The 22,207-nt window shown below is 42.4% G+C and overlaps 1 protein-coding gene across 2 annotated transcripts in view; it reads left to right on the forward strand.

Moving 5' to 3' along the window:
• The window catches only part of ARHGAP18 (Rho GTPase activating protein 18), a 245,685-nt gene that overhangs the window by 184,771 nt on the left and 38,707 nt on the right, over positions 1-22,207 (forward strand). For both annotated transcript variants that reach the window (XM_077289384.1, XM_077289383.1), the window contains exons 5-11: positions 6,506-6,654; positions 8,974-9,139; positions 12,111-12,202; positions 15,151-15,228; positions 18,020-18,179; positions 19,691-19,773; positions 21,049-21,255. In XM_077289384.1, coding sequence (XP_077145499.1) covers positions 6,506-6,654; positions 8,974-9,139; positions 12,111-12,202; positions 15,151-15,228; positions 18,020-18,179; positions 19,691-19,773; positions 21,049-21,255 — 935 coding nt within the window. The remainder of the gene's footprint in view (positions 1-6,505; positions 6,655-8,973; positions 9,140-12,110; positions 12,203-15,150; positions 15,229-18,019; positions 18,180-19,690; positions 19,774-21,048; positions 21,256-22,207) is intronic.

A 22,207-nucleotide genomic window follows, 5' to 3' on the forward strand; every position in this document is an offset into this window, starting at 1 on the left:
CAGTCTATTGGTTCCGCCCTGCACAACAGTCACGGTCTCTCATGTGGCCCCTCTGGAAAATTAATTGCCCATCCCTGCTCTAATATATTTACTGAAGTTTGCCATCCATGCATCCATAACCAATACAAGGAAGGGTGAGGTCTGCTCATCTTTCCAAGGTGAGTTCTGTTTACTCTCACCGTCTGACCGGTGTCATGCGATCATATGTTGTCTCGTACATGCGATCGAGGCGATTATGCAAATGACACTCCGCTCAAATGCTGTCAGAGTGATCCGAATGTCAGTGCACCGTCCTTCGATTCCATTGCATGAGAATTGCAGCACAGGTGCAGAGGAGATGGAGAAAGTAATTTCTCCATCTCCTCCATTGCCAGTGTGTGCAGTAATCTGCACTCGGATGGCATCATCTGAGTGCAGTCCGATGTTTCATACACACCCTTAGGCTTGACAGAAATAAGGGGTTCTCAACCACAACAACACCCCAACACACGTTTTGTTCAGACTTATTCAGGAGACCTGCGTTGGGGTGGCGGGGATCATCCACACTGCTTTCTTTACCTCTGTAAGTACTTCCCCTGCATCTTAGCGATATGTGTATGGCTTTAAAGTAATGTACTCACTGCTCATTATTTAGACTGGCCTTCGATGCAGACCTACTCTAAGTAATAGGAGAAAGGTGCAATGATATGACTATAGTGAGTGATTCTCTCTGCACCCATGCTCCACGTGGATTAGCATGGACAACTTCAATAGTTATATACCTTTTGAAGTACTCTTACCCACACACTGGCCACTTACATTTGAGCAGTTAGTGGATTTACACCACCGCCAAATTTAAATTCAGGCCTCTTAGCGTATATATAGAGGCTATCCAGTATTGTGCACTTTATCTGATGAGTGCCTGTCCCTGCATCTGTGCTCGGCAGCCTTTTGTGTTTTATTGTTATTTGAAGCTTTAATGTTTTCCAATATAGAGACATTTTAAGGATTATACTGTGGTGGTTGAGAACCCCTTATTTCTGTCCTATGTAGCTCATGAGATTTTTGTCCTTTCCATTGATGCGTTCTGGACATTTGTGTTAAATACACCCATACACTTGTATAGGTGCTGTGATAGTTTTCTCATGCCGAATCAACATGATAAAATAATCGTAGATCTGAGCTGCCCCATAGTATAACACTGGGCCGAGTGTGATCCCATAAAACATCAGATAGCACTCGGCTTTGTTATACGCTCGTGTGTGCGAGTCATTTTTCAGTTTACCCAAACCCTACCATTATAGACACTGCTTTCTTTTTTTTTCTTCTTTAGTACATTACTTTTACACACAGAATGCTTTTGCAATAAAATAAGAAAATTGCCAATACTTATTCCATGCCCCTCCAGCTTGCTTCTCCGCTGCTGTCCCCAATCTTTTTTGGCATAGCAACAGTAACATCACAACTACAGCTCATGACCGCTGCAGCCAATTGCTCAGCTTTGCAGTCATAATGATATAGAAGATACAAGGGTAGTGGTGTAGAGGCAAGGAGATAAGGTACACTGATTTTCTTATTTTTTACTACCAAGATACCATGAAAAAACTGAAAATCGTATTTTGTGACAAAAGAGGCATGGGTTGTAAACCTCAACAGCCCCCATGTACGACTGGGGAGAAATAAACCATTATTCTACTGTATGGATATATTTATGGCTGAATCCTATCTGTACATCGGGAAACAAAATTCAATATGAAATCTGTATAAGTGTGACACCCCAGGGTCCTGGTTGTCACAGTGGCATTGCTTTCCTCACGGGGAGAGTGATGTCACGCTTGGAAGCGATGGAGGATTCCTCTTAACTGGTAATTGGCACATACAACACCATTCGGACTTCAGGCCAGAAGGGGGAGCTCTACCCCCGACTTCAGGGGAGCTGCTCTCTCTTTGGTCGGGAGGAGGAGTTAGTTGCTGGGCAGTTGCTAGACAGTTAGGAAGAGTGTGTCAGTTGGTGCCAGACAGCAGACTGGAGCAGTCTGAGGCAGAAGGACGAGTGAGGGGCTGTACTGCCGAAAGTTCTGCTGCTCCTAGATATGAAATAAAGAAGGAAGAACAGCCTTTAGCTAACGTGCCGGAGAGCGAAGCACAGGAGAGTGACAACTTGGGAGAATAGCTCCGACTGGGCTACCTCCCTCACAGAGCCCAGATACCGGTAACCGGAAAACCGAGGTTGTGTCATAGTCTAGGAGGCACAGCAGAAACCGGTAGGACAGCTAGACTACATGTAACTTGTCCACCTTAACACCCAGGAGACACAGTGACACATAGAGCCCGGGTCATGATAGAGACCCTGTAAAAAGGCTCGAGTCACCTGTCATACGAGTTTGTGTCGCACTTCACTAAAGGACAGAGATAACTGAGAGGACCTTGCTAAGAAGCCATAGGCAGTAAGGGACTACAATAACACAGCACTAGAAGGAAGGCTTTTAACTCGACCTGGTAAAACTGAACTCTGAACTCGCTTCCAAGCCGGCCGGACCCTGCCTGTACCTGTGATTTGGTGCCCTGGACAGTGGCTGCCTGCTACCATCAGTAAACCAGGTAAAGAGACTGCAAACCTGTGTCCTCCTTTCTTTATTGCACCACTCACCATCTTCCATCTATTCACTGGGAGCCCTGTGGACCTACTTCACCTGTGGGAAGTTATACCATCTGGCTGCCATAACATCACCCGAGAGGACCCCTTTAAGCAGCGTTGGTCACCTCTGACCGAATACCACAGGTGGTGTCATGGGCATTTATTATTTTACAAATCCCTTTAAAGACTATCCCTCTAACATGGGCGCCCAGGGCCACGGACTGGGTCGCCACCCCGTGACACGTCCTTTTAAGTACCAGACCCGGTACCGAGTACCCCACGGCCCTGGCGGGCGTTCCATATCTCCTGAAGAGACCTGAGTAGCCCCGAAAGCTTGCAATTTGTTACCATCTTTTCAGTTAGCCATTAAAAGGTATCAACCACTGAGGACTCTCAATTCTAAATATTTTTCTATCTCCATCATAGAAACATCAGATATAACTCTTATTGCTTCAAGGACCTTTAGGGATTTGAGGACAAAATAAAAAAAAAAAAAAAAAAAAAAAAATAGAACGTAATTGTAAATATCAGTGTTGTATTCATATCAGTTGAGGTGGAGAAATGAAGAGATGTTTAGTTTAGCATCATCTGCGCTATGGTATATCAGTTCTTTTATATTCTGCTTTTTTTTTTTTATTTGGTCAGAAAACCAGAACAATGTTGCATATTGTATTCCTGTGTTGTGAACACAACGTTTAATTTCTGTTTTCTCAGTCGCATGTGATACGAACTGTGACTGTTTGCTCAGCAGATGAAAATGTTTTGTAGAAATGGAAACATTCCCTGAGTGCAGATCCTCGGGAGGTTCTGTAAAGCAAACTGAAGAAAACTGCAAACTACTCTCTTTGTAAAACATAACAGTGGAAGATAAACTATATCCGAGTTCTGCATCTTCCCAGATGGTCCATTCTGTATTATCGCACTACAAGTTCTGCTATGTGTGTGTATATGTATGTATCTATCTATCTATCTATCTATCTATCTATCTATCTATCTATCTATCTATCTATCTATCTATCTATTCTCTATAATATAACCCTGGGAGCGTCACTCTGTCCGAAGCCTTTATAGACTGCGCAAGCGCCGGCGCAGTCTGGACCCCACAGAGTGACGCAGCCCAGGAGATCGCGGTATGCGTAAGCACTGAACGCACACACTGCGATCTCCAACGGAGAAGCAGGGACGAGCCAGGAGGGTGAGTATGCTATATTCACCTGTCCCATTCCAGTGATGCGCGCTGCTCCGTCCTCCACATCCTCTGCTTGTGACGTTCAGTTCAGAGGGCGCTATGACGCTCTTAATGCGCGCTGCCCTCTGACTGAACAGTCACAGCCAGAGGACCCGGAAGACGGAGCGGCACGCAGCAGTGTATCAGGGCCAGGTGACTAGAGCAAGTGTCGGGGGCCTGAGCTAGTGGCGACTCCGGCACCTGACCCCCACAGCGCGGCGGTGTCCCCGCCTGCTCAGGCCCCCAGCACTCGGCGCCCAGCGACGATAGGTGAGGATGTTATTTTTTTATTTTTTTTAATGCATCAGCATACAGGGCATATAATACTATGGAGCATCTTATGGGGGCCTTCAACCTTTATGGATCAGCATACAGGGCATATAATCCTATGGAGCATTTTATGGGGGCCTTCAACCTTTATCGATCAGCATACAGGGCATATACTATGGAGCATCTTATGGGGGCCATCAACCATATTGGAGCAGCATATGAGGCATATACTATGGAGCATCTTATAGGGGCCATCAACCATAATGGAGCAGCATATGAAGCATATACTATGGAGCATCTTTTGGGGGAAATCAACCTTTATGGAGCAGCGTATGGGGCATATGGATGGGAGCAGCCAATTACAGAATGGTGGTGCAGGATGGGAGCAGCACATTACAGAACTGTGGCGCAGGATGGGAGCAGCACATGACAGCATGTGGGTGCAGGATGCAAGCACTACATGACAAGATGAGGGCGCAGGATGGGAGCACCACATGACAGCATGGGGGTGCAGGATGGGAGCACCACATAACAGCATGGGGGCGCAGGATGGGAGCACATGACAGGATGAGGGCTCAGGAAGAGAGTAGCACATGACAGGATGAGGGCGCATGATGGTAGCAGCACATGACAGGATGGGGGTGGAGTATGGGAGCACCACATGACAGGATTGGGGTACAGGATGGGACCACCACATGACAGGATTGGGGTACAGGATGGGAGCACGTGACAGGATGAGTGCTCAGGAAGACAGTAGCACATCACAAGATGTAGGCACACAAAACAGGATGGGGGCTGCACATGACAGGATGGGGGCGCAAGATGGTAGCAGCACATGACGAGATTAGGGCGCAGGATGGAAGCAACACATACCATGATGGAGACCATGTACCAATATAAATGCTCGCCACCCGGGCGTAGAACGGGTTCAATAATAAATATATATATATATATATATATATTTATTATTATTATTATTATTATTTATTGTTATAGCGCCATTTATTCCATGGCGCTTTACATGTGAGGAGGGGTATACATAATAAAAGCAAGTACAATAATCTTAAACAATACAAGTCATAACTGGTACAGGAGGAGTGAGGACCCTGCCCGCGAAGGCTCACAATCTACAAGTATATATATGTGTGTGTGTATATATATATATTGTATGTGTATATATATATATAGATTCAAGATTCAAAGAAGCTTTATTGGCAGGACCAAATACACATCAGTTTTGCCAAAGCAAGTGTATAAAGGCAATAGGGATAGGGACTGTGGGGATGTTGGGTAGGAGCTGTAGGGGAGGTGGATGGGGGCAGATCCAGGGTGGGGGCTATAATCCATGGCATAGGGAAGGTGGATGGGGGCAGATCCATTGTGGGGGCTATAGTCCATGGCATCATGGCTGTCTTTCTCGCAGTCTATGACATTCGCTCACATACCGCGCTGCTATCTCCACTGCTCTCTCTTCTTCTCCCAGCAGGATATATGTCTTCTCTTCCTCCTTCATGGTGATGAAGTCTGGGAAGAGATGTGAGAGTCTCCTGAAGTGAGTGTCCCTCACTGCTGAGTATTTGGAGCAGTGTAGCAGGAAGTGGGTTTCGTCCTCTATGGCCTCCTGATCACAGTGTTGGCACAGTCTTTCCTCCCTGGGCTTGTAGTTCCGCCTGTGTCGGCCACATTCGATGGCCAGACTGTGGGCACTGAGTCTATATCGGCTCAGGATCTTGCGATCTGCGGGGTCCGGGAGTTTCTCCAGATATGGGGCCAGTCTGTAGTCTCTCTGTAGGCTCCGGTACATGATCAGTTTCTGTGAGTTGTTGATATCATTCTTCCAGTCACTGACATACCTCTCCTGGCCTTCGTCTGCCATCTTCCTGATTCCGGCTTTTGTCAGGTTGTTATGATTGGTGTTCTGGTCTGGTTGGGCTTGGCTGTTCCGAGGGTTCTGGTTTTTCTGTTTTTCTGTTTGTATATATATATATATATATATAACCTGAAAGCAATATGCTTTCTTTGTCTATTCTTGATTGTATAGTGATGACATATAGCATTGCTGTACTTATTTTTTGCAGTTTCCTCTGTTTTGGTTAATCTTTTGCTATGCTGTGTAGAAAGAAACTGGCATCCTCCATATGGATTTTCTTATTGTGCATCCATGTTTGATAGTTCCATTCCGACAGAAGAACAAAAAATTTAGCTTGTGACTGTGATCGCTATTGATCCACTGTAATCTATAGGGGAACTGATGTCAAGTGTTCAAATGAAGCGTTGGTGGCCTATGGAATGTCTTGGTTCCTTAGGCCCTGTGGTGCTCTTTATTGCTACCTTGTACTCTGAATGGAGCTTCATGTCTGAACTCTCCCTAACTATTTCTGTATATCTAGAGCTAGAAGATGAAGCTACAGAGGTAGCAGAAAAAAAAGATACTCCTGAAACTGCCATCAATCTGGAAATTTCATTCGCTGAGCAGGCTTCAAACCTCAAAGAGTTCCCTAATGTCAGGAATGAGAAGGAAGATGACTCCTTATTACCAGTAAGTATTTTTGTATAACCTTCTGCAATTATCTTGAAAATTTGCCAATGCGATATATACTGCAATCTCCTTTTGAGATTGCTTTATCACATTTTTCTTTTAGGAAATGATATGCAATTACATTCCTCAGAGAGGAACAAGACTGGAATTCTAGTGCCACGGATTGGATGTAGCAAGCCTTACCTTACAATTAGAAACTCCATTTCCAGACATATTTCGGGTTGTGCAAGGCAGGAGATTTGATTGGGCATGGCCTATAAGTCTCCTTACACCAGCTTGACACTCTCAACAAGGAGAGCTATTCCGCTTAATTTTTTTTTTTTTTTTTAGTAGGAAGAATTAATTTTATAATATATACTTTGTTGAAGAAATGGACAAAACATAAACTGGTATGTCTGTCAGATACCAATTATGCGGATAGTTTATTTACAGAATAAGAGAGCAAAGGGTCTATAGTAGTGGTGGGTTGTATGTGAAATAGCTGAAACATTGAGTTGAAAAATACTTGGACTTTATGAATGACTCTCAGTGTGGAACTATATATGACACTGTCCAGCTGCTACTGTGACAAAGACCTTATCAACTCACTGTGCAGCCAAAGTCAAAACCTTGAAAAATCCTCTACCTTTAGCTACCTGCAGCTGGGCAGGGTTTCTACTGCATCGGAACTGTCTGATCTTGCCATAAATATTATATGAACACACACTTAATAGGGATCCGTTTTGGGAGCTGAGACAAGTGGTCCAGAATACCAAAAAGACTCAGATGGCCCATCACTGGGCTCCAGGGCTACTTATTTAAAGTATCAATCGTAAAAGTCCATATTAGCCCTTAAAGATCCTTTCCACATGACTTAGGATATAATGCTATACCAAAATCTCCATCTGCAAACGCTTGTTTCAGGATTTTTGCAATAGGTGCAAAGCAGATAAACTGGTTGGCTGAGGGAGAGTCTTTTGATGGGGTATCTACGGAGTAAAGTTTCTCCTTGTGGAAAAGATCAAGTTTGTATAGGAAGACTTATAGGCCATGCAAAGTTCCCATGGAAAATGAAAAAAATGCAAGTAGGCTCTTCACAAAGGGAGAGAGCAAGGTCTCTACTACCACCTATTGGAAAAAACAATTCTTAAAGTCAATCTCAACCCTTTAAAGAGCTTAGAATAGCATTACATGACCTATATGTCTTCCTACTAAGACTTGGCGCTCTTCAGAAACAGAAACTTAATGGTTTCAGCTATTTAAAGTGGACTTTCAAGACTTTTTATCTATTAAACTAGATGTAGTGACAGCTAGTTTAATAATTCAGTAGTTAAACACTAACATGTTTTTTTCCATTTTATAATCAACTTTGTTTCCTAGATATGAGCTTATAACATTTTTATCCTAATTTTCCCTTGAGCCACATGGTTGGTGTAAGATTCTTCCCTGGGATATATACTTAATTCTGTGGCTCTGGCCAGTCATAAACCAATGCAGCATCACAGAAATGTACTTTGCCGGTGCTGGCACTGTTCCCATGATCATTAGCTGCTGCTCTTCTTCTGTTGCACCTGTTGCATGAACAAAGGTGTTCGGCAATGAGAGTTGCTCATGCTTTTCTGACCTTCTCTCAGGGTCTGTTCTATATTGTGTTCTATCCTGTGTTAGAGGTAGGAATAAGTACATGCCCCCTGAAAAGAATCTGTTGTCCCCCATCTGTCTGAAGGGAATATTTAGATACAATTTTTAGGTCATATCTCGGGAAAGATGATGTCCATTATAAAAGGGGAAAAAAGTGTGTTAAGTAGCTTTTCAGCCCCTATATCAGGACACAGAGGTTAAAAGGTGGCAGTTATGAAAGGCCATCTTTGAATGCAATATTATACAGTGCATTAAAGGGTTGTCCTATATTCTCAGTTCAGTAGTGCACTGCCACCTAGCTCCTAAATTTCCTGAATGCTTGGGTTAACGAATGCTTGATTAACGAATTGTACCGGCAGCATCGTTGCACTGCTGTTCCAAGCTGTGAGCTCTCAATACTGCAATATAAGCCAGTTTTAGCTCTGCAGCATAAAAGCGCAGTGGTACTGTAGGTGGTTGGGATTAGGTCCTAATGGCGCTCTCCAGCAATCCCGGCTGGCTTTAGAGAAGTAGAGAAGTGCTTACAAACTTGGTAGAAAAGACCTTTTAAATACTGTGCCTGTCCAGCCACAATTGCTATTGTTTGAAGATGAGCATGATCCAGGAGATGGGAATAGCCCACAAGACAGTTTATTTTAATTGTGCCTGCATGATTTCTGTTTGACTTTCAATGACTCAATTGAGTTTGAAATGTTACAGAACTACAGACTTCCTAAAGCCAAGACTGGCATCACAAAGATTGGCGATTTGGCTCCTCAGGATATGAAGAAGGTGACTTCTCTAGCTCTTATCGAGCTTACTGCCTTGTATGACGTTCTGGGCACAGAATTAAAACTTCAGCGAGCTGCCAAGATGAAAGTTAAAGGTAATTACATAAAGAAAGAATAAATAGTACGCTTTGGCTGTAAAAAAGCACCAAGTGCCCTTGTGAGTCACACACACCAATGATTGATTAACCTTTAATACACTTTAGTGCCTTCAGGTGACAACGACGTCCCAAAGCCTATAAATGTTTTTCTTCCAACACCATGCAAATAAAGGCCACAGGGAATGTACCATTAGTATTAAAAGGATTGAAACTTCTAATGTCAGAAGTTATTGAAGTAAATATTAGAATGATGTGGATACTTTTTGGCCTTGGAAACCACGTTGCATGATGGAACACACGGGGTCTTATGACCCTGCAACTTCTTATTTTTGTTCAAAGCTGCTCACCTGTGGTCACCATTAGCCCTCCCGTGCCTTTTCATTCCTTTTTTAACCAAATTTGCTTTAGCTCCTCAAAGACTTTGTATTTATTTTGCTGGCTTTATACAGTAGCTTGCGTAGGTGGTTTTAGGCAATAGGTGGTGCGAGGCAAGGGTGGAGATGTTGTGTAACTTACGGTGTTCCATCCCAATACATTTTGTGCACGGTTGTGCATTTTAGTTATAAAAAATTTCCGTTTTCTTTACTCGTAGTAAAATTAGTGGGTTATTTTGCCAGCTATGTTGCATAAATTGGAGATGAAAGGGCCTTGACAGGGCCTTTTTTTATCCGATATATTTTTATTCAATAGTTTCATTAAAGAATTTTAGGTATGCAGTAAATGAGAAACAACCCACACAACCCTGCCCTTACCTGTCGTCCAAATACAAACTGGGCCATGTGCACAGCTTTTGTTGCTCTCGGCACTAAAAATGAAATTCAAATATATTAAGGAAATGCTAAGAAAAGAAAATGCACAAAAACGTAAAAGTATCCTGTGCTATCTTCTGTCTGGCCGCAATACAACTGGCTGCAGCAGAAACCTCTGCAGTACCTTATCTGTAGTAGGACAATACACTGAGACCAGGGGGCAGTCCGTGAATTGCGGTCTCATCTTGGATTGATTTGCATGGACATCTGAATGTGCCCTTAGGCCAATATATGTCACAATGTGCTCAGTTCAGGTCATCCTAACAATAATTACTAAGTTATAAAGCAGAAGATCAAAAAGTACCAATAAAATTATAATCCCCTTTTGATTTTCATTAGTTCTGTAGACACTGTTACTAGATATTATATAGTAACATGTAACACTGCGGTGGATCATCTGAAGAACACAACCATGTGGTGGTTTAGTAACACCTCCATTCAGTAACTAATACTACCATTCTTTTGCTAAATAAAATAAAAAAGCAATATTGCCATGCAGATGGTCTGCAGTATAATGTCACACACTAAGTAGTTTTTTAACTCAAAGACAGAATAGCCGAAAATGAATTCTAGTCACTCATCCAGCGTCTTTAATATATGTTTGCTTTTCTGTTTCCACTAAGCAGGGCTTTGGAGTCGGTAAGCCAAACCTCTGACTCTGACATTTCCCAACTCTCGACTCTACAACTCCAACTCTACAACTCCGACTCCACAGCACCAGGTCACTACTGAGCATGTACATAAAGTGCAGCACAGATTCATCTCCGCTAAAAGCCAAGATCCTTAGATCAGGAACAGAACAGACATTTTATACCCAAAACTCCGACTACACTAAAATGGACACAGACGCCACAGCTCTGAAGTGTCCCAAAATGCTGTCCTTCTCAAAAATAGCATTGTTCTATGGCTTACTGTTGCTTTTTTTCCCCCTCAGTGCTGACCCTGACCCTATTAATCTGCTAGCTATTCTGCCTGTTGCCAAAAATATTGTTCTACTCAAATAAGAGTATCCCCAAACAAGAGTGAACTACAGAAAGTGTCCCCAAAAACAAGTATTATGTATCTATTTTATCTAACTCAAGTGAACATTTAAAATACTGTTAGACACCCAGTAACGCACAGTAAATGGCTCTGTCACTTCTCCCTCTGCACCTCAATATCGCCAGCAGGTCCCAGTGAGTGTTTGGGGTGTTCTACTCTGTATCTTCATCTGGGTAATCCCTTTACTTTCTCAGAACCTCTTTCTGTACTCATGAAATATATGGTGTTTCTGTACCTTCATTTACATCAATCGCTTATTAAGTAGAGCACCCACTGGTGCCTACACATAGAATGGGAGCACCAATGTCTGGCACCATTGCCGTTCCTCGGCCTTTAGTACCTGGAGCAAAAATGGATCCACACTTGGGCACCCAAAGCTTTCGTTTAACATTGTAGTGGATCTAGCAGCATTCCTTAATTTATTGATTAGGCAGTATTATTTAGGCAACGGTTTGCAAATGCTATTTAGGATCTCTATGGCACTGTTAATTAGACACTCAATGGTATGAATGCTGCAACGCTGTGTCACTGCATTTTTTTTTGCTGCTTTATTATATACCATAAATGGGGTGTTGTGTACCCAATCATTACCATTATTTGATATCAGAATTTATGCATTTAGGAGCATGATAGATGACACTAAATATAGAAACCAAATATGTAAAGGTGAACTTTGATATCAGAATTTATGCATTTAGGAGCATGATAGATGACACTAAATATAGAAACCAAATATGTAATATGAAAGCTAAGATTTGTCATACTGGACAGCTAAAAGAATATAATTTACATAGTTAAAGGGGTTGTCCGGCCTCAATCTATAAGTCTACAGTCATGCTGTGTGACTGCAGACTTGTGTGTCCTCACATTGCGCTTAATGTGTGCTATGAGGATTCTACAGTGCCTCCGGTAGGTTCCTTAACCCAATATGTGCAATTTTCATACATGCGGTCACTTGCCAACTAGATGTGCACGGTCTCGCTCAATGCAAGGGTGCATGATGGAAGGGATTTGCAAGTCTAGTGACTGAAGACTTGCAGCCTAAGGACGGACAAACTCCATAATGTTTTTTTTTTTTGTAAAGAAACTATTTAATCTTAATTTTTTTTTTCTACTAGATTTCGGCATTTTCCAGGTTCCTTTGTCTGTATTGCTGGAGCTAGATCAGAGGAAAAATCCAGGCACCAAAGTCCCACTAATCTTTCAAAGTGTATGTTCTCTTTTGTTCCTTGCTAATTCATTGTATAAAAAAGGATGGTGATGTATTTTGTTACAGGGAACTTGTCATACTGTAAATGCAGTCTGATTCTGATCTGCAGACATAATGACATTTACAGCTGAGCAGAATAAATGGCTTTTCTGGAAAAGATCAACTTGTATTTCGTCAATGTGAATTGAGAACAAGAAACCCGGCACAACCTGTTGCTATTCTGATTGCCTGTATAATCAATGGATATGCACCTTTTGTACAGCAAGGATAGGCCGCTCACTGGAAAAAACACAACATTGAAGTTCTTGAGAAAAAGAAAAGGGTGGCCCTCACCGTTCTTGTAAAAAGACTTTTATTTCACATCTTTAAAAACCTGGAGCAATGGAGAAGTGTGGAGAGCAGGATGAACGGACGACTGCCGTTTTCTGCTAACTGCACTTCAACGGGTCCTGTCCTGCACACTTCTCCATGGCTCCATGCTTTTAAAGATGTGAAAAAAGTCTTTTTACAAGAATGATGAGTGCCACCCTTTTCTTTTTCTCAAGAATTCAACTTGTATTTTGTTCATTGACATCCCTGGTGTTGGTAGGCATATGAGCCCAGTGGACAGTCCTACTGTATGCACAACCATACACAATACGGCCCCCAGCAGGGCTCGTATGCTTACCAATGCCTAATGAGTTAATGAATATAATACAAGTTATACTGAAACTTTTCCCACAGAAATGTATATCAATTTGATCAGCTCCTCCTGCTCTGTAACATTCTACCTGAAGATCAGATGCCATTATCAACATGACGAATTCCCTTTAAAATTAAATCCAAAATTTCAGGTATTTGTTGGCCAATATCAACATCAGGGACGGACATATCATTGGTGCAACCTGTGCAGCCACACAGGGTCGCAACAGATAAGGGGGTCAACTGCCACTTCCAAAGAAGTAGCAGAGACAGAACTAGTTTCTAAAATATAATGTAGAATTAAGGGTCATGCACAAAGTTAGATAGGAATCATATATGAACACATGATGCAAAAATAGACCATTTCAAAAACCATATAGGTGTAAAATGCTAAATTATATTAGACATAGTATTAAAAACTATAAGGAAAAACAGCTGAACTAGGTGGTGGTGAGCGTTACAGAAAAGAGGGTATCAATCACTCCTAATAGTATAATCTCCAAAGAGTTAATATAGGAAAATTAACACATGTCCAAAATACAAAATAAAGACAACAATCAGCATAATTATAGCAGAGTACAAGTAAAATAGCACCTTTTAGTATACGGTAGCTGAGAAAACATAATATGGGGTACATACATACACACCAAGTATATATCGTAGCAATGGTGTAAATACACATGAATTGTTGTTAATGGAGTATAAGTAAATAGTAAGGTGCAAAAATGCAGGAATCAAATAGCCGATCAAGCATGTGAGCACAATAGGTGCTGACTAGTGATGAACGAATATACTCATTACTTGAGATTTTCCGAGCACGCTCGGGTGACCTCCTAGTATTTTTTAGTGCTCGGAGATTCAGTTTTCCTCATCTCAGCTGCATGATTTACATCTTACTTAGCCAGCTTGATTACATGTGGGGATTCCCTAGCAACCAGGCAACCCCCACATGTACTTATGCTGGCTAACAGATGTAAATCATTCAGCTGCGGCGATGAAAACTAAATCTCTAAGCACTAAAAAATACTCGGAGGTCACCCTAGCGTGCTCGGGAAATCTCGAGTAACGAGTATATTCGCTCATCACTAGTGCTGACTGATATAAAATTAGTCTTGAGTACAGTGCATGTGCAATGGGCATGGAAGGAGATCAGGATTTCATCTTTACCTAAGGTATGAACACACAGCCAGGTCCCCTATGTGCATTTCAGCGCTTCCTCCTTCCGGGAGGTGGGGATGTGGGCTTCATCGGCTATTTGATTCCAGCACTTTTGCACCTTACTATGTCTCATTCCTGGCCCCATGTGTCTTCCCATCATGGCCCCATGTGTCTTCCCATCATGGCCCCATGTGTCTTCCCATCATGGCCCCATCATGGCCCCATGTGTCCTCCCATCATGGCCCCATGTGTCCTCCCATCATGGCCCCATGTGTCCTCCCATCATGGCCCCATGTGTCCTCCCATCATGGCCCCATGTGTCCTCCCATCATGGCCCCATGTGTCCTCCCATCATGGCCCCATGTGTCCTCCCATCATGGCCCCATGTGTCCTCCCTTCATGGCCCCATGTGTCCTCCCATCATGGCCCCATGTGTCCTCCCATCATGGCCCCATGTGTCCTCCCATCATGGCCCCATGTGTCCTCCCATCATGGCCCCATGTGTCCTCCCATCATGGCCCCATGTGTCCTCCCATCATGGCCCCATGTGTCCTCCCATCATGGCCCCATGTGTCCTCCCATCATGGCCCCATGTGTCCTCCCATCATGGCCCCATGTGTCCTCCCATCATGGCCCCATGTGTCCTCCCATCATGGCCCCATGCGTCCTCCCATCATGGCCCCATGCATCTCCATCCCCCCCCCATATTTCTCCATCCTGCCCCGCCATGGGTTCTCATCCTGCCCTGCCATCTGTCTTTTTCAACTCCTTGAGGTGCGGATGCGCCGGTTCATGACCGTTATATCTTACTCAGGCAACATGTGATACATCAGCTGCCGGCCTCTGATTGGCTGGCAGTTCCTATTGCAGTGCAGGAAATGGGTTCTGTAGGGAGATAGATTTCAACTGAACGCGAGTTCGGGAACGCACTTTCAGTTACTGAGCGAACAGCCAAGTCTTGGCCTTGGGGCCGGTGAGGAGGGGGATCCCATACACCAATAAGGGCAGTAATTCCCTCATGGTGGCCCTGTATATAAGCCATCAAATTGTTTAATGATAAAGAAAACGTTTATATTTTATCACAACTATATATATTTTTTTCTTTGTAGCTGATTGAACAAATAGAGAAAGGAGGACTGGAAACGGAAGGTGTTCTAAGGATACCTGGAGTGGTTTCGCGGATTAAAGTAACTTCATAGATTTCTATACTTCCATATGCCAATATGTTGTTCTTTATTTTACTTGTCCACCCTATGTGTAGGAGAATGGGCTGGGGTTATATGTTTATAAATAGTGCTATGTAGATTACACACATGATCCTCCCTAATAATTAGGAGGATTCATTCTGAAACCCCTGCAAATGCTGTCAGGTTGTGATTGGTTAAAATCCAATCATTGGGAACCTCGTCTGTCAGCAGGATTTCTTGCCCAAACTATTTACCATATATGCTCTTATAGCCCTTTATTTGGCCACACTACTTCTGTTACTGAGAAATGAGTGCTTGAATTGTTATGCAAATTAGACTGAAAATCTGGAGTTTCTGTCACTCAAGCTCTATTACCTGCCCTGTGCCGTCTCCTGCTTGACTGAGAACTCTTTTGTCTGAAGTCATACAGCATAGACGCTGTCAATCAAGCTGGAAGAGGCCGTTCTGGGCAGGGCCTTGAGCTGAAGTGGCCAATGCTTCAGATTTAGAGGCTTATTTGCATATGAATACAAATGCCAATCTCTCAGTTATGAAGAAATCGACTGGCCATGGAAAAGTATTTCTGCACTAGTGTTTGAAAGAGCTTCATGCACATAGTTTGAGGAGTGAAATCCTGCTGACATGTTCCCTTTTAAAAGTATCCAACTTGCTTACTTACGTCTATTGTAACATTGCTGTAACATTACTTAACAGCGTTATGTTACGTCTATTGTATTCAGCTCGGGTTTTTTCTTGTAATGAAATACAGTAGATTCCCGCTGTAATTACATACTATGTAGTTATTTTTCATTAATGTTAAACAGATAAAGCATGTTTTAGGATATTATATACATCATACTTGTGGAGCAGGACTAACAGGATATCTGACCTGCTGAGTCACCTGAAGATGTATACTTTTACTTTTTAAATTTAGCCCTGCATATATGTAGCAAACCATTATTTGCTTTTTTACAATGTGTGTAATTTTGTTGGTTACTACTTGTTCAGAAATGTGTCTCTGATCTCAGGAGAATAAAAAGTATTGAGCCAGATGTGGCACCTTAAATAGGACAGCATATTAAAGCTTCAGGTTCCTACTCTTAGTAGCCCCATTGGCAGAAGAAAATGAACATTCAAGCTATGGGCAGAATTGATCAAGCCTTGGTTTTCTACTTCTTGGCAAGAAAGATTGCAGGATTAATATGTGACAAATTTATTAGGAGATACTTGTATCTTAATGAATTTGACACATTTAAAGGGGCATTCCATGTAGATAAATAACATTTTACTGACCCTGCCCTCATAGACTATAAAGTTGAGATGGCCAGTGCAGTTCTATTATATTTAAAACACTTGTAATTCCGTTTGACAGGAGCTGCTCCTCACTGCTCCCCCTCCCCTCTGGGACAATATGTCACACAGCAGTGTGGAGTTCCTTGCTGTGACTTGCAGCCAGTCCCAAAATGAGAGGAGGGGTGTCCACCCCCCCTCCCCCCCTTTATCTATAGAGAAATGGTTATTATTAGGAGATGGAGCTGCACACTGCTGTAATTCCCTAGACAGGAGGGGTGAACAGTACAGAGTAGCTCCTGTCACTCCAGGCCCAATAATGTCTCCCTTTCTGCAGTTGGAGGTGGAGTGGCATGACCTGATCTCTGCTAGTATCTCTGTAATGAAGGATATATTATCAGGGGGCTGGCTGTTACTGCAAACAGCCAGGACCAGGCCATGCCCCCACCATACCCCTGTTACGCACAGCATAGAGCTTTACCCTGCTGTGTGATGTAACCTCGCAGAAAATTATCTTCAGTGTCCCCAGTGAGGCTTACAATCTATAAGCCACACGCTTATACAGGTCATTGAATTGGAAGATTTGTGCTACCGCTTTAGATTTGAAGAGTGCCTCTTTACATTAAAGTCTTCTTCTCATCTTCTTAATGGGCATAATTGCAAAGTGCTTGTAAAAACAAGCAAGTTGACATTGTCCTTATTAACAATTCTCCCCATAATAAAGAGTGGAGTGATGTTCAATTTTGGTTACTGCTCTTTTCCTAGGTTGTTAGCCACTACTGATGGGTAGCAGCATGGGCGAAAGCACTGATCTGAAGTTGGCCAAACTGCTGGAGCTCAATGTTGGCTCTTTGTCTGACCTGCTTTAATGCACCTGTGCTGTTCCAGTGCTACCGAGGCTTAGATTCCTTTACTTGTACCTTTTCGGACCATTCGTATAAAGATATCACTGGTTTTGACTGTCAGTAGAGCAGGAGTGCAGTGTCTTCAGCTTACAGATAGGCTGAGGACTGGGGAACATGGACTAGAACATGAGACAACTCCTTTTAAAAGGCTTACTTATGGGGATTTATGCAGCACATATAATTCTAATCAGACTAAACAGAGCTGCAGTGTAAAAAATAAGGCAGCGATAAGTAGCAGGTTGAACATGTGCAGGAGATGGGCTTTAGACTATTTTTTTCTTACATGTATGGCTTGGACAACAATTCTAGAAGCATATCATAGCTTTATAACAAATAGAGACCTCCAAACCAAGGAAGAAAGCTGCCAGCACAAGCCTATAAATAGCAGATAAGGATCACCCAGGGGTAGAGGTTTAAGTATCATCTTCTAGATCTCAATGGGCCTTCCTCTTTAAAACCCACAATATTCTGCAGGAAATTGTGCAAACCACAGCTTCCTAAATATTTGCACTGCAGTGTAGTGGGGCCTGCAGTTAAAAAAACTAAATTTCAGAATGCTTAAATATTGAAATGATAACCTAATGATTGTTTTTCAGTCTCTATGTTTAGAATTAGAAACAAAATTTAACGAGGGAACATTCAACTGGGATACGGTGAAGCAGCACGACGCAGCCAGCCTCCTAAAGTTTTTCATCCGAGAGCTCCCTCTGCCACTGCTGACGGTGGAATACATGAAAGCTTTCCATTCTGTGCAGCGTAAGATAATTTTTAGAGTTAAATTAAATATGGTGCCCGACATTTCCGCTTCTTCGGAGATGACATGGCTGGCGCAGTCGTCATTTTATGTAGAGGAATTATGGACTGCATATTAAATAAGAGCATTGTATGAAAGGACTTTTATTCTGACTATAATGAAGCCACTGAAAGCTGGAGCTGACCTCCAGAATGCTATTTTTGCCATTTATTGCTGTGCATGACATGGTGACATTGATTACATCATTGCTAGAGCATAAGTTCATGTGCGCCGCGCTGTGTCTTGGGATTTTATGATTACTTACACTATTAAACATAAGATAACAGATTGAGTCTTTATCAGAATTAAGTGCTCTAGTTCCTTGGTAGCAGCCCAACAAGTCTAGTACATTTCAACCTTCAAAATTCTTGTTCGTTAGGTGATTTGATCTTTAATGGCTTCGGTCTCCAGGTGTACATTAACCTTAAAGGGGTATTCTGAAATTTGGCAGTTATTCCTTAGACATAGCATAGGAGATAACTTCCGAAAACGCTGGAGGGGTTTCAGTGATCCTGGGAACCGGGGGTTCTCAAGAGCCCTGTGTGAATGGAGTGGTGGACAATCAATTCTTAGATAGCAGAGCGCTGTGTTTGGCTGGCTTTGGGCACTCCTATAGGATTGAATAGAGCCACAGTGCACATGATCGGCTACTGCTCCATTCCCAATGGCTCTTAATTCTCGGGTTGATAGCAGTCACTGTATTGATTGGGACGTTATACCCTGCCCAACGGATTGGGGAGATTTGTAAGCTGTAAGCCAGTGAGGGCAGGGCCCTCTCCCCGTTGTACTAGTCTGTCATTGTTCGTTTGATCATTGTAATTTATATCTATACCCTTCACATGTACACCACTATGGAGTTAAGGGTGCTCTAAAAATAAATAATAATAAATGTATTAACTAAGTGATTGCAAGCATTTTTATAGAAGTCAATGAATGAACAAATGTTCTAATGAACGTTCGATCTCAAATGTGAATGGTCTTTGCTTAGTGACATTTTGCATTTATCCCTACTGGTGTGATGTGGATATTCATATGGGCTAATAATTGCTAGACTATAAAACAGAAGTCAGCGAATATCCTTGAAACTGAACTGGCAATATGAAGAATAAGGGTAGCAGCTTGGTAAAAGTCAAGTGCCCTATCTCCCTAATTTTACATGGGTGATAAGGGCTGTCCATGTTGGAATTGCTTCTTTATGGTTCAAGGATCTCCTTGGAATATACTTAACTAATAAATAGTTTGGTAAAACTATACTAATGTAGAATATTATGACATAACCTTAATAGAATGTCGGTGGATCTGTGCTCACTCAGGCAGGCAGTAACCACTTTGGCCTCCTGAAATGTGTACTTTGGAGCAGTTTTTTGAGTAATCAGTGGCTGGTTCGGCACTCGGACCTCCACACTCATCCGTAATCATGAATATAGAATAATGTTCCACAGTTTACTTACGCTTTACATATTTTCTACTTTAGACCTTCCAAGTAAAAAGCATCGTCTCCAAGCTCTGAATCTCCTGGTCATTCTACTGCCTGATGTACACCGTGATACTCTAAAGGTCAGATTGTTTCTCTATAATATACACACAGAGGAGTTGGAGTTTCACAGCTGAATATTCAAATTGTCTTTTCAGAGGAAGAGGACTTCAGTGCCACCTGTTGGAAGTAGCAACCCTACAAATCAGTATGGAGCCTTTAACGAGCCTTGAAGGAATGCTACTTCCAGTAGATGTTGACGCTAGATTTCAAGTCCTCTTTCTCTCTGAAAAGACCGTATTTAATTTCCCAGATGAGTATGCAAGGCTTTAAGTCTCCTCATACTGGCATTCCACACATGGCTTGTCACTCTCCACAAGGAGGAACCTTCAACCTACATTTTTTTTTATTGTCTGTACAAGTCCCCTCTAAAACGTAAAGTGCTGCGGAATATGTTGGCACTATAGTAATAAAATGATCATTATTACTGAATGTTAGCATTCATTTAACAGATTTAACACATACACCTACTGTGGTTCTGCTGAACAGAACATAGCTTAACATAGAACCATATTGTAGTTTATATAGAATCTGGCACCAGATTTTTGCTGCCCCATCTGAGAGCAGCATGATGTAGGGACAGACCCCTGGATTCCAGCAATGTATTGTAAACGTGCCCGGAGAGGTAGCCTTGAGCGAGGGACTCTGTTTCTGCGCTCCGGCAAGCTACAGAAAAATGTGAGTCAACTCTGGCGCGTGTGTGATGCTGTTACTGTAGACACGCATTGAGTGGCCATGATTCCTGAAGAATGGAGAACCACAACAGTCCATAAAATCAAACTTGTCGTTACTAAGTGTTGTAAAATCACACCGCAGAAAACATGAATTGTAATTGTTCTTTAAGCGACATGACCCTGACATGTTTCCAGCCTTCATCTTCAGCGGCACAGTTGGTGAGACTTTTCGCGAATCGAGTTAGGGACTTCCAATCTTCCCAACTTAAAATGACGCTATACCTTCTTGTGTTCCCGATCTTCAGCCCACTTTTCAGGCACCACGTAAATGAAGGGCCTGTGGATACCTCTTTTACTGGATGTGCCCCCAGCATCGCTGACTGTCTTAACTTAGACCCACAACCCTCAAGACTTGGTTGACATTTCCCGTTCCTGGAAGCCCTTAGGGACTCTCACAAAGTTGCTGATCAAACCTTCTCAGTATTCCGCTGACACAAATGGAGTACTTCCAGTTGTTCCCTTTGCTTACTTCCACAGTTGTCTCTGCTGTGTTCTTCTCTCGCACACACACACTCCAGACTTCAGTCTGGACATAAAGTATCTTCGGTTTCCTTTTTGTTTCAGGTTCTACTTGAATTCCTTCAAAGGATCGTTGATCACAGAGAACAAAATAAAATGACTCTGAAGAACGTAGCTATGATTATGGCACCAAATCTTTTTACCCTCCACACCTCTCCTTTAAAAGCTCCAGATCAAGACGCTGTTACCAGTGCAGCCCAGACAGCTTCTGTTATGCTTTTCTTGATCAAGTACCAAAAGCTACTGTGGACGGTATGTAATAGGTCGGATCAAGCTGTATTATATGGTATATGGGTTAAATGTTTATAGAGCACTGTGCAGTCGTAGTCATGGCTGCCTTAATATAACCTTTTAGACCTGTCCTAGTGGTCCTGCAAATTATAGAAATCTCATCTGTCTGTGAATAGTTAGGCTTAAAATGTGATAATGTTAAGTTTGATCATTTTTCAGGGTTTGTACTGTAAATTTAGTTCTTTATCACTCTGAGCTCCAGGGCTGTTCACTTTCTGAACCATAAAAAAGATAATTTTGTTCATTTTGATCAATTAAATAACCTGTCTTTAGATTTTTGCTACTTAAACTGAGAGCAACATAACATAGGGGCACAGACCCTAAAAAAAATATATCACTTACTGGGCTGCTTAGTGTAGATTTTATAAAATCACAGTTTTATCAGCAGGAGATTATCACTAGAGGACTACTTAGTCGGCAGCCAGATAATCCAACCACACCCTCACCACTGATAAACAGCTTTCTGTATACACAGTTCAATGGCAGAAAGCTGCCAATCATTGGTGTGGGCAGAGTTATTCAGAGCTCAGCATTCATAATAGCAGGTAAATAGCGCTCCGTTCCTCCCGAATCTCTCCGTATCACTTAGTAGCACTGCACAGCCACATATAGGATATTGCCATGTTCAGTAGAAATTGTGGAACAAATTTTGGTGCCATTTTTACCAACTTCTTGTGTGAAAATGTACAATCTGGGGCTAAAACAAGTTTTTGTGGTAAAAATGTAATTATTTATTCTTCATTGGTTCCAATGGTTTCAAATTCTATGACACAGCAGCAGTGGCAATATGATCACTGCACCCCTAGATGACTTTAAGAGATGTAGTTTGCAAAATGGGTCACTTATGGGTGTTTCTGAAGTTCAGTTCTGGCACCTCATGGGCTCTCCCAGAGGGTCCTGGCAACCGCAAACC

Source organism: Ranitomeya variabilis, chromosome 2 (genome assembly GCF_051348905.1).
Source record: "Ranitomeya variabilis isolate aRanVar5 chromosome 2, aRanVar5.hap1, whole genome shotgun sequence".
Classification (NCBI taxonomy): domain Eukaryota; kingdom Metazoa; phylum Chordata; class Amphibia; order Anura; family Dendrobatidae; genus Ranitomeya; species Ranitomeya variabilis.